Source organism: Struthio camelus, chromosome 3 (genome assembly GCF_040807025.1).
Source record: "Struthio camelus isolate bStrCam1 chromosome 3, bStrCam1.hap1, whole genome shotgun sequence".
Lineage (NCBI taxonomy): Eukaryota > Metazoa > Chordata > Aves > Struthioniformes > Struthionidae > Struthio > Struthio camelus.
Genome location: NC_090944.1, coordinates 65,440,589 through 65,453,671, shown reverse-complemented (window position 1 = coordinate 65,453,671; position 13,083 = coordinate 65,440,589). Strand labels below are relative to the sequence as shown.

At 38.6% G+C, this 13,083-nt stretch overlaps 1 protein-coding gene across 8 annotated transcripts in view; it reads left to right on the top strand.

The window, feature by feature from the left end:
• FAM184A (family with sequence similarity 184 member A) overlaps window positions 1-13,083 on the top strand; it is a 92,083-nt gene that overhangs the window by 33,706 nt on the left and 45,294 nt on the right. For all 8 annotated transcript variants that reach the window (XM_068938152.1, XM_068938154.1, XM_068938153.1 and 5 more), the window contains exons 6-7: window positions 8,790-8,912; window positions 10,574-10,735. In XM_068938152.1, the coding sequence (XP_068794253.1) occupies window positions 8,790-8,912; window positions 10,574-10,735 (285 nt within the window). The remainder of the gene's footprint in view (window positions 1-8,789; window positions 8,913-10,573; window positions 10,736-13,083) is intronic.

Here is a 13,083-nt window from a genome sequence, read left to right as displayed (position 1 = left end):
TAAATCCCAAACAGTTTTTAATGTCTTTCAGGAGTAAAAATAGCTCTTAGAGAAAACAATGGAAAAATTAGATTTTTTTGTGTGTGTGTGACTTTTAATGTACTTGCTATAATAACAGTGTCTCTTTAAGGGTTTCTGGGAATATTTTTCTTTCAACTCTCAGCCATTATGTTCTTTGGCTAAAATGGGCAATTATTTTCACAAGTAGCAGTCTGTTCTCTCTCTCTTTTTCAACTTTTGTTTTGCTAAATTAAGCTACTTTGCCAGCTATAGTATCCTTTCTTTCCTGAGTACCACATGCTCCCCACCTACTCCCAACTTGATCTGCAATTAGCCATTTCAGAGGTTTTTTTCATATCTCTCTCTGTTCTAGTAAATTGTGAATATCTCTGAACTTGCTCTGGCGTTGCAAAAAGTCTTACTTCTGGAACTGAGCATGTAGTACTTTACCCAATTTTTACAGAAAATGATACATACTTGAATTTAGATGAAACATGTATGAGATATACATGTATGAGATATACTTCAACTTTCTACCTGAAAGTTCCAAACCATTTCAGAACAATAATGTTATATTTTGCAAACAAAATATTTCATATGTGAACTTTTATATTATATACTTTATTTTTCTTTCTCCTTAGAAGAATTAAGCTAAATTTCAGTGAAATCAACACAAGTTTGCAAAACTTTTAAACTTTCTGTGGAATTACCTTTTCTTACAGAAGTGGTCTGTTGAGGTTTTAACCTCCATTTGTTCAGCTCTTCCTATAAAATCCCTTATGGTACCCAGTAGGTGAAGAATACTGATCTATGTACGCTCTTTTTAGTGATAATGTTCTGTTGATTCATTTAAGCTTCTTGATCCTATCTTTTCTTTCAATTGAGTGCATGTGCATTACTTGTTCAATAGAGCAGTGCTAGTGAGGAAGTGACTTTCCTCTCTTACTCAAAAAGACATGCATGCACTTAGCATAAGGTCTTAGCTCCTAGGAAGGAGATAAAGTTCAGTTTTGTTCTAACAAAAGAATTTATTGCAAACTCTAGGCACATTTTTCTTCCTAGACTTTGTAATTCTAGAACTACTTTGTCTCATGAATTATTTCTATTATTGTTATGCCGTGGTTGATTTATTATCTGCTGCAATCTCAGAAAAAATTCTTGCTAATGCAGGTGACAGGAGAAAAACAATAAAAAGAGCCAGCCCCACCGCTCCCCACGAAACAAACGAACAAAAAAACCAAACCTATCATACTACCCAGCACTGTCTGCACAGACCTTAGAATCTTAAAAAATGCTTCTTCAAAGTCACTGGAACCTGGATCAAGACTATGTTTTACTAATGGGATTGTGTAAATCCTGTGTAACTGGAGCCTTTTATGGTTATCAATAAACAAACACTTTATCATCCATGATATTTTGTGGTGACAGTAAATTTATCATTGTAATTATTAAAGACCAAGTAAATGCATAGTGCTTAGAGAAAACCCAGACATTTCTCTAGGTAGAAAAGCATTATATTTAGGCAACTTCCACCTTTGAGCTTTTTACTTTGATGCATGGCTGTTTTTTACTTTACTTCTTGAGCTTTCATAAAAGTAACATCAAGTTACTATAGTAACTTGATTCATATTTTAAAAATCAAATGCATGAGCAGAAGAGGAAAGAAAAGCATGGCAATTGTTCATAACTTTACTTTGTCGTTTTTGGACCGATGCCTACATGTTCTCATTCCTAGTCTTTACTTTTTTACAAAAGAAGACTTGTCCATTTCTGTTCAACATCACACAGAATCACAGAATGGTTGAGGTTGGAAGGGACCTCTGGAGATCATCTAGTCCAACCTCCCTCCTCAAGCAGGGTCCTCTAGAGCATATTGCCCAGGATCACGTCCAGATGGGTTTTGAATATCTCCAGGGAAGGAGACTCCACCACCTCTCTGGGCAACTGTGCCAGTGTTCTGTCACCTTCACAGCAAAGGAGTTTTTCCTCAGGTTCAGATGGAACTTCCTGTGTTTCAGTTTGTGCCCGTTGCCTCTTGTCCTGTTGCTGGGCACCACGGAGAAGAGGCTGGCCTCATCCTCTCGACACCCCCCCCCTTCAGATACTTGTACACATTGACGAGATCCCCCCTCAGGTCTTCTCTTCTCCAGGCTGAACAGGCCCAGCTCTCGCAGCCTTTCTTCAGAGGAGAGATGCTCCAGCCCTCTAATCATCTTGGTAGCCCTCCGCTGGACTCCCTCCAGGAGTGCCATGGAGCAGTCTTGGACTGGGGAGCCCAGAACTGGACACAGTACTCCAAGTGAGGCCTCCCCAGGGCTGAGGAGAGGGGCAGGATCACCTCCCTCCACCTGCTGGCCACACTCTGCCTAACGCAACCCAGGAGACCCTTGGCCTTCTTGGCCACAAGGGCACACTGCTGGCTCATGGTCACCTTGTTGTCCACCAGCACTACCAGGCCCTTCTCCGCAGAGCTGCTTTCCAGCAGGTCAGCCCCCAGCCTGTCCTGCTGCACGGGTTTCTTCCTCCCCAGGTGCAGGACCCTGCACTTGCCTTTGTTGAACTTCAGGAGGTTCCTCTCCGCCCACCTCTCCAGCCTGTCCAGGTCCCTCTGAATGGCAGCACAGCCTTCCGGTGTCTCAGCCACTCCCCCCATTTTCGTATCATCAGCAATCTTGCTGAGGGTGCACTCTGTCCCTTCCTCCAGGTCATGGATGAATACATTGAACAAGACTGGACCCAGGACTGACCCCTGGGGGACACCACTAGCCACAGGCCTCCAACTTGACTCTGTGCCATTCACCACAACCCTCTGAGCTCGGCCATCCAGCCAGTTCTCAATCCACCTCACTGTCCACTCGTCTAGCCCACACTTCCTGAGCTTACCTAGGAGGATGTGATGGGAGACAGTGTCCAAAGCCTTGCTGAAGTCCAGGTAGACAACATCCACTGCTCTGCCCTCATCTACCCAGCCAGCCATTCTGTCATAGAAGGCTATCAGGTTGGTCAAGCATGATTTCCCTTTGGTGAATCCATGCTGACTACTCCTGATCACCTTCTTGTCCTCCACATGCTTAGTGAGGACCTCCAGGAGGAGCTGTTCCATCACCTTTCCCGGGATTCAGGTGAGGCTGACAGGCCTGTAGTTTCCTGGCTCCTCCTCCTTGCCCTTTGGAAGACTGGTGTGACACTGGCTTTCTTCCAGTCCTCAGGCACCTCTCCTGATCTCCAGGACCTTCCCAAGGTGATGGAGAGTGGCCTAGCGATAACATCCGCCAGCTCCCTCAGCACTCGTGGGTGCATCCCATCGGGGCCCATGGATTTATGGATGTCAAGTTTGGACAAAAGATCTCTAACCCGATCCTCCTCAACCAAGGGAGGGTTTTCCTTTCTCCAGCCTTCCTCTCTTGTCCCCAGGGTCTGGAATTCCTGAGGACTGGCCTTAGCAGTGAAGACTGAATGCAGCAAAGAAGGCATTCAGTAACTCTGCGTTGTCCATATCCTTTGTTACCAGGGCACCCGCCCCATTCAGCAGCGGGCCCACGTTTTCCCTAGTCTTCCTTTTGCTCTTGATGTATTTGAAGAAGGCCTTCTTGTTGTCCTTGACATCCCTTGCCAGATTTAATTCCAACTGGGCCTTAGCCTTCCTTGTCGCATCCCTGCACACTCTGACAACGTCCCTGTATTCCTCCCGAGCGGCCTGTCCCCTTTTCCACATTCTGTGTACTTCCTTCTTCTGCTGGAGTTTTGCCAGGAGTTCCTTGCTCATCCAGGCAGGTCTCCTGCCCGCTTTGCTGGACTTCTTACTCAGAGGGATGCACTGTCTTGAGCCTGGAGGAGGTGATGCTTGAATATTAACCAGCTTTCTTGGACCCCTCTTCCTTCTAGGGCCCTACCCCATGAGATTCCCCTAAGTAGGTCCCTCAAGAGGCCAAAGTCAGCTCTTCTGAAGTCCAGGGTTGCGAACCTACTTATTGCCCTGCTCCCTCCTCGTAGGATCCTGAACTCCACCATCTCACGGTCACTGCAGCCAAGGCTGCCCCCCAACCTTCACATCTCCAACTAGACCTTCTTTGTTTGTTAGTACAAGGTCTAGCATTGCACCCCTCCTCGTTGGCGTCTCCACCACCTGAGTCAAGAAATTATCATCAATCCTCTGCAGGAACCTCCTCAACTGTTTGTGCCTAGCTGTGCTGAGAACCAGGACCTGTGATCGTGAGGCTACTTCCAGCTGTCTGTAGAAGGCCTCCTCGATGACTTCCTCCTGGTCAGGTGGCCTGTAGTAAACCCCCACAACAGTGTCACCCATGTTAGCCTGCCCTTTAATCCTTACCCATAGGCTCTCAACTTGCTCTTCATCCACCCCTAGGTAGAGCTCCATACATTCCAGTTGCTCCCTCACATAAAGAGCAACTCTACCACCTCACCTTCCTGGCCTGTCTTTCCTAAAAAGCACATAGCCATCCATGACAGCATTCCAGTTATGCCAGTTATCCCACTATGTCTCTGTCACTGCAATGAGATCACGGCCCTGCGACCGCACACAGATCTCTAGCTCTTCCTGCTTATTCCCCATGCTGCACACATTGGTGTACAGGCATTTCAGAGAGCCAGTCAAGCGTGCAAGCTTCCCAGGAGAGGTGGAAGAGGAATTAGTTATGGGTTCAGTAAACAAATATTTATCTGTAGAAAAATTAGTTTTTAACTGTATTTTAACTAGTTTTCCACTTTTTTCTTAAGAAAGGGTACAGGAATTGTTCATAATGTAATTGTTCATGTATAAGTAATTCTCTCTGCTACTCCAAGCAGTACTGATTAGTATAAATTAATCCTAAAATATGGAGAAATCAAATGGATAGATGAAAATTCTTATTTTTGTGGTCTTGAGCACTAGCTTCAACTTTTGGAATCTTATTAGTGAATCGTACAGTGAGTGCTGATAAAATATCTGAAATGAGTTAGAGAGCAAGAGAATAACTGCATTAACTACTAAAACTACCCTCACTCTGAGGAATTTCCATTTGAAGAAAAAGTCAAATGCAGAAGAAGCACAATGTCCCTCATATTTAAAGAAATCATTCAGTGGTGAATATTTTGATATGTCATGAAGTTCTGAAGTAACATGCTCTTTTTTAGGCCAACAAAAATCTGTTGCTTATTTGTAATGTCTTTTTACTGCCTGAAAGTGAGACTGTTTCCAAGTTGAAGTAGTTTGTGTTTAAAGTAGATTGAACGTGGAGGTTATACATACGTGTTAATATGATCTTGATCGTAACTGGCAGAAATCTGCTAATGTAAATTATTGACATAAGATGTAATTTTTAAGACATGAATATTAAGTGGATACAAAGGAGTAAAAAGAGGGATAAAGGCATTATGAAGGTATTATCAAAAATGATGGTTCAGATTAAAATTAAAACTATTCATTGTTGTGCATTTAGACCAATCCAATATACTTTTAATTCAAGTATTTGGGTATTACAGGAGTAACAACATTGGAATGCTAACAGATACAGTAAAACTTTGAGGCTACAGGGACAAGGCATTTTCCTTTTTACAGATGTTGTTTAATTATGGTTCTTGTTAGAGTCATGATTAGTATAGAATACTGTAGAAGACGGAGAATTTTTTCCCTGTTATGTGTCTCTCAAGTGGACTTACTCTATGTTACATTTGTATTTGGGATATACAGCAGAGGAAACTGCAATTCTGTGGACTCCAGTTCTATGCACCTGCAAAGCTTGGAATCTATCAGAAAGATCTAAGCAAGCTGAATATGTTACAACATAACCAAGAAGGCTGTAGAAGAGGCGATCACATTTGTGATACAGGGGAATTATCCATACTCCTTTGGGTTTGACGTGGGCTTGATTTCAGTCCTACTTGCCGTTACATGAGTGCTGAAAAGAAAATTTTAAGCTTAGTTTCCCAAACTGTCGTTGGGTACCAGTAGTGGTATATTTATTAAAGGTGTAAGTGGAAGTTCCCTGAACAGCTCATTATGTGGCAGGCACCCAGCAGGAGCCTGTTAAAGCTGCTACTGGTCCTGGTACTCAGACAAACTAAATTTGGGAACCCTTGTCGAAGTTCACTGAAGTTAGGAGAGTCTTTCCGGGAGCCACTGAGCCTTAGATCAGACCCTTAATACTAACCACTAGAGATGTAACGGAAGGAAATGTCCATGACAAGCTTAGCCATAGATAGTTGAACTTTGAAGTAAAGAGATTTTTCTTGTTATATAGTTCTGTTAAAGTATTTTTGCTATAGACACTGATGGCTTAGAGGGAGTAATTTACTAAGTGCCATTGTTGCCCTCTGTAATTAAGTTGTAGTGATTTTCAATACATAGTTATTATAGTCTTTCTTTTTGCCTGAGGAAAACATTTGATGGTTTTCAGGTGGATTAATGTAGCAAATGTTTGCAGCAGTGATGTTCTTATCAATTTACTTAGCTAATTGTGTTCTAGCTACCTTACAATTTTTTTTTTTAAGTGAGACATTAAAAGTAATTTAGAGAATAAAACAAAGGGGATCTTAAAATATTTGTTCTCAGGTCATTAAGTAAGTTGAAATAGGAGACATCTCTTTTAATGTGAGATAAGTGAAATTTGATTCTAGTAAGGGAAGATAACAGTTACTGAGTTCTGGATTCTGCCATTTTCTAATAATCAGTGTAGTCTGTTTCTTCTGTCACCCCCAGGACATGTTGTGGTGTTCGGGTAATTCAGGAAACAGGCTGCATCAAATGCCAAGAAGAGTTGAACCTAATATGAGGAAGAAGCATGGTACAAGGAGCTATAGGACAGAGGACATGAGAATTTATTGGAACTGGAAGACTAGGAAAGGCATCTGGGGTTTGGGAATCTTTGGAAAGACTGGGACATGTAAGAGAATTCTAAAGGATGAGAACCAGTCTCTGTGAAGAAATGGCTTTAATAGCTCTTAGCTTCAATTTTTCCATCTATAAAAATGAACTGTAAAAGTGGCATTAGTTCATAGGAGTATTATGGAAGTAGAACCGCTAATAATTTTTCATTACTGCGCAGCTGTACTGACAGTATCATAAAATTACCAATTATTCAGCTATCAGAATAGGGTTTGAATGACACCAGTGAAATTTTCTGTACTGCAGAGTTCACAGTGAGAGCAAGTAGTAATTGAGCAAGTGTTACTTAATGAGCACCGTTTGTGCCATGTGCTGAATGATCTGGGCCCGGTGAAAAAAGCATGCACTTGCTGAATTATGTTGTATGACAACGTATTATACAAATTGTAACCCTCTGTCTTTGGTCACCTTGTGGAAGCAACTTCTGCCATGCACGAAAAGATTGTGCAGGCAGGATATATGCAACTTAAAATATATATTACCTGTTGCACGCAGTGATAGAGAGCTGGAACTACTGAGCTACTATGCTTAACGTGCTTACCATTCCCAGTGAAACACCTGAGGAGTCTTTGCTGGCCAGGCAGTTGTTAATCAGATGGGGAAGCGTTAGCCTCCATCCCTTCTTGGCTGGTTTTCAGTGACACTTGAGTTTTGCTGTCCTATGGTTCCCGTTTTTCCTCTTGAATTCTTGAGCTGTTAACTCTCCCTGTCTCAGCAATCTTACCGATGTCTGCAGCTATACCTGTTGCATCTTGCATGGCTCTAGTCTACATGCTTTCTCATAGCCATTTCTGAGTCATTACTGATTTCTCAGAAATCTGAGCCAAGGACTACAGAGATGCACTGAATCAAAGCTAGGCCTTGTGTGACAGCTGAATTTCTAGGAGGGAGTTAATAAAGGAGCCTGTAGCTGCATAGAAGCTTATAAGTCTTTCATTTCCTAGCTTTGGAGCATGATACCTGCAACCTTAATTTTCTTAAAGGTGACTTTGTGGTATAACACATTTTAGGGTATATTCCACTAAAATATGTAGTAATGCTCTTAATTTTTCCATATATTTAATGTTAAGTATTTATGTAAAATTAAATTGCTCAAGTAAAAATGCTTTATATTCTGAGTATTAACAAAGTGAAACTGAGGCATAAATTTATGGTGTTCTTAAAAAAAAAAAAAAAAAAAAATCCAGCAAAGATGTATATGACGCAGACTTATGTAAGAGAAATATAATTTACCCAATAGAATTGTTTTCAGAATTTGGTTAATATTACTCCACAGAAATTGGATGAAAAGAGGTGTTATCTGATTCTTTCATCATAGCTGAACTTACAGATAGAATCCAAAGAAAGCAACAGTCTATGCAAAATATGTAAGCTTTACAATATGCAGGTTGTGATGTAGTTGTTGTTATTTCCCCCCTCCCCTTCATATTAACAGCATAAAATCCATATAGAGCGTTGGGAAAACATTTTAAGTTCTACTATTTTCTTTGGGGATTATGGCAAAATGTAGATTGATAAAGGCTGAAAGAGATGCATATTATCATTGCAGTTCTTTAAGAATTGAAGACTTTTCAGTTTGAGTTAACAGAATTCAGGAATATGAAAGTAGATATAGTTTTAATGGTTTTGCTAATTCAGTGCAAATTGAAGCTAGTAGTAGAAAAAAGTCCTATATGTCTTTATTTTGTGATTAATCAAGGATGTTAGATAACAAAATAAACTGAAAAACTAAGACCAGTGTAACATGGAGTAATTGTTATTATTATACGCTTTAAGGAAAGGACCTTTCTTTCTTGAAGTTAGGAATGTTAGTTATGTCAAAAAGAAGAATGTGTGGTACACCTGTACTATGCAATGACCTTAAGGCAGGTGTTTGATGTTTCTTCCATTCTTCTTATTTCTGAAGGAGTTGGAGCAGCAGTTTGAGAAGGAAAAACTACACCTGGAGGAGGATAAGAGTCAGCTTCGACAGCAGCTGGAAAACCTGCGGGAAGAGCTAACAACCAAACTGACTTCGGCCAATCAAGAGGCAAAAATTAACTTAATCATATCAACTAACAGTTTTGTGCCTTAGACTACATTTAGTCAATAGTGTTCTCATACTTGATTCATGTTTAGAGTCCAATACTAGGTTAGGCTTATACTATTCAGCCTGTCCGTAGCTCTTTATGTCCATTTAGAGTGAAATATCCTTCAAATACGAGAAGTTACTGGACTGCTTCTGAGCAGTGATTTTGCCTCTTAGAAAAATAATGAAGCAAAAGAGATTTAAGTAAAGAAGAATCTCTGTAAACAGTCTTGCTTATTTTAACTCTGCTTATCTTCATATTAAGTACTTGGATCTACACACAAAATATTTTGAGAGGCAGTTGGAGAAAAATTAACCTGTATTTTAAACACATATTTGTTCATTATTAATGTATTATAAATCCTGGTTAGCTTCCTTACGTGCAGATGGTCTTCAAGTGTTTCCAGTGAAAGATGATGTGTAATCCTTATTGTAATAAGAGCAAAATTATTTGCCATGGATCAGTATATTTATATATGCAGTCTGTGTTAATTCTGTTCTGTCTCAGTATAGTTTTATTTTTGAGTACGTAATTTGACAAGTTGATGAGTTCAATCTTTTGCTTGGCTGTAATGGACTTATTTTTAAACTAGTCTCAGCAAAATGACTAATGAATGAATATCCTAGAAGCATACTGTTGATATCAAAAGCAGTAACAAGAATAATGCAGCTTGAGGGTATCACTCATTTTTCAGGGCGGTTTTTTGAGTTTTTCATTTTTCAAGTAGGAATTCTCATTCAGGCAATAGTACTTTGTAGGGAATTACTAGCTGTAGTTCCATATAGTGCAGAGGAGCACTGAAAAGTGCTTAGGACTTAATCTTTCTCTGAGATACGCTTAACATAACAAAGGTAACGACGTAGACCTCTGCAGAAACTTCATTTCCTATTTGCTGTGATTTTTGGTACCTTCCCCTTGCTGTTTCCCCTCACCTTGTTATTCTGTTTTTCCAGCCTATGTACTTAAGCAGTTTTTACTTTCCTGTGGTTGGTGAACATGTTCAATCTCTAATATTATTATTATTTGAGAGATGGGGAGCTGAAGCACAAACAGGCAGAGATAAGTACATTGTTACGTAGCAGTTACGAAAATGATCACGTTGTGCTCTACAGATATTTGAGCTTTAAATGGGCTAGTTCACAGGCAGGTAGCAATGTGAAGACAAAGAAGAATGTATGCTAGGACAAGTTAATTTATCTGAACACAGGTATCTGAGCTATGTGAATATTTTTGGCAGGTTAAGAGTTTATGCATTTCAAAATGGTGGTTCTTATGATTTTAATTTGCATACAGCATGCTTCCAATGAAATTACAGGTAATTCAGAACTTTTACATAACCTCGTTCCTTGCAAAATGTTTCAAATATAGGTTGGATTTTTTTTTTGTAAAAATGCTTTAATCTGAGTCTTTATGTCTAAATGTATAATATTACAGAATTTCATTTTCTATCCCTTAATGATCATGGATTAGAAAAGGAGAAGAGGCTGTGCAATGAAAAGAAATAGTTTAGGATGGAATTAGAAATCCCTAGAAGAAAATGAAACCACAGTGGTGTTTTTGGCTGCCATTAGTAGTAAATATGTAAATAATTTTTTGTTGCTGTTGTTGTTGCATGTTGTAGGTGTGTCGTCTACAAGACCTAGTAAGAAAAAGCGAGCAAGGCCTTGGTACTGCAGAAGGACATATTTCCAGTCTTCAAGAAGCTCAGGAAATACTCCAAAAAGAGTTAGAATTAACTAGAGCAAGACTGCGAGAAACCACAGATTCGTTGTATAACGTTGAGGTAACCATAATGTTGGAGAATAAATTATGCAAACTACTGTCATAGTGATTTTTTGGTCTTGTTTTTAAAATGGCAAGAAGTGTTCTAATATACCTCTTATAAAGGGAGTTTCCTGTGGCTTCGCTAAAAGAGATGTTTTTTCCCTTTTCATTTTCAAGTAGAGGTCAAAAACCTGAAAAACCTTTTTTTAAGAGAACATATCTATTGTTAAATGATTATAGCTACAAACACATCTCTCTGGTCAATAGAAACTTTAGCTGCCACAGTATGTTCCTACAAAGTATATCCAGAATCACGTTTTTCAGAAGCTTGAGTTACAAGTTTAATGAGAATGCAGAAAGGATCTATGTTTCATGTCTTTGTGCAGAACAAATGTCCTAGAGCTGATTAGCTCTAGAATTCTCTGAAACCTTTATTTATTATTTATTTATTTATTTATTTATTTATATGTAGGCCTAACATCATACCATCTTTTCCTCAAATAATGGCCACGATCATTTTGGGCCCAAATTTAGAATTTTAGGTGATCCTTGAAAACAGTTTAAAGGTATATGATATACTTTGAAAAATGGCAGACTTTCATCCGGAAAGTTAGAACACTTTACACAATTGAAACAATTAATTTGTCTAAGCAAAGATACATATTGCCATTTTAAATACGTTACCTCTATTGAATGGCCTCCAGCTTTTGTTCTAGAAAGGTGCAGGTCCTGTTGTTTGTCAGCCCTGTGTGGTATCTTGGACGTATGAGATATGTTTAGGCATAAATATGAATTTTTCCCCATGCTTAATGTGGAAATTTAACTATGCTACTTAATATGCTACTTAATAATCATAAATTAGTTCCCCTTTCATTTGCAGTAAGAGAACAGGGAAAAATGTAATTTATTTAGTAGAATTTAAACTGTAGTATGTTGTATATATTTTCCTATGATTTAGGCACAAAGTATATACAAGGTATAAAGCTTCTATACACACAAGACGAGTCTCAGAACTGATTATTTAAAATACATCAACTTCTAAAAACGGTTTTGTTGTGAAGTGGGGAAATTTGGCATTCTGAACTCTAGAGTACTGTGGCTGCCTTCACCTACACCATACCACAGTAAAATCCTGTCAGAATGGGATATAGTATTTCATTGTATTCTTTTATTTCTATTAAATTTTTGAAAAGAAAAGCAATGACAGGAATGTAAAGTTCTGGAGCTGTCAGTTAACTTACCAATAGCTCATCAACTTTAATACTAAGTATAACCTTTCCTTTTTTTTTTTCCCCCTCAATAAACAATGCACATTTATAGGATCACATCAAATATTTGAAGTAGAGCAGCAATTATTCAAGAAAAATATCCCTAAAGTTGTTGTTGGGTTGGTATTTTCTTAATAAAATTACCTTAAAGCAGGATATTAGTATTCTTTTTTTTTTCCCAGTTTTTTTCAACAGTGATAGTAGGGTGTGCACCCTGTTATAGTTTATAGCTTCCCCTGTATTTTTTATAATTTCTCTAAACTTCCATGTGAAATGCTGGATTCCTCTCTTTTCAAATATTGTAACATCTAAATATTCATATAGAGTGGATTACTGGCAATGGCACTTATCTTAGCAGATTTTAAAATATATGTGGAAAAAAAAGCCTACAAAGACCCTTTCACTTGAAAAGCTCTAATTAAATTTAGATTCTGGTCATGTTTCTTTTTCATGAATAAAGCAAGCACTGCTGAAATATTCATGTAAGTATGAATTTTATATCGTATCTAGTACTATTTTGATATTGTAAAATTTTAACAGAAATTGATATATGAATTCTGCAGGTTTTTTTTCTCTGTTCAGACCAAAACTATGTTTCTTCGAAGCTTGTACAGTCAAGAAATTGACAGTAGATATATCAATTTTATACCTAGTCGAATAGGTCAAGCTTTGAATTTCAAGCACTGAATATTCACAGGTTAAAAAAAATAAATTCGGAAGAACTCTTGACAGGACAAGACACTGAACAACCTGCTCTAAATCTGAAGTTAGTCCTGTGTTGAACAGGTCTTCAAGATCTCTAGAGGTTCTTTCCAACCTAAATTATGTTGTGATTCAATGTAACGGTATTTGCAATGATAACTTCCAAAGTTACTTACTGTAAACGTGCTTTTTATAGGAATGCAGTTATGTTCTGGTAAGCAAGAAATATCAGCAGAAGTAAAGGCGCTAGCAGGTGTAATTATGAATTACACAGTGAAAAGTTATAGTTCAAGGCTTGTAAGTCAACTGTAACTGACATTTTATTATAAATGCGTTCATTTGAGGTTTGAAATTCTTTTTTGCTGCTGATCAGTCTCTATTGTGAAGTTTGTATTTG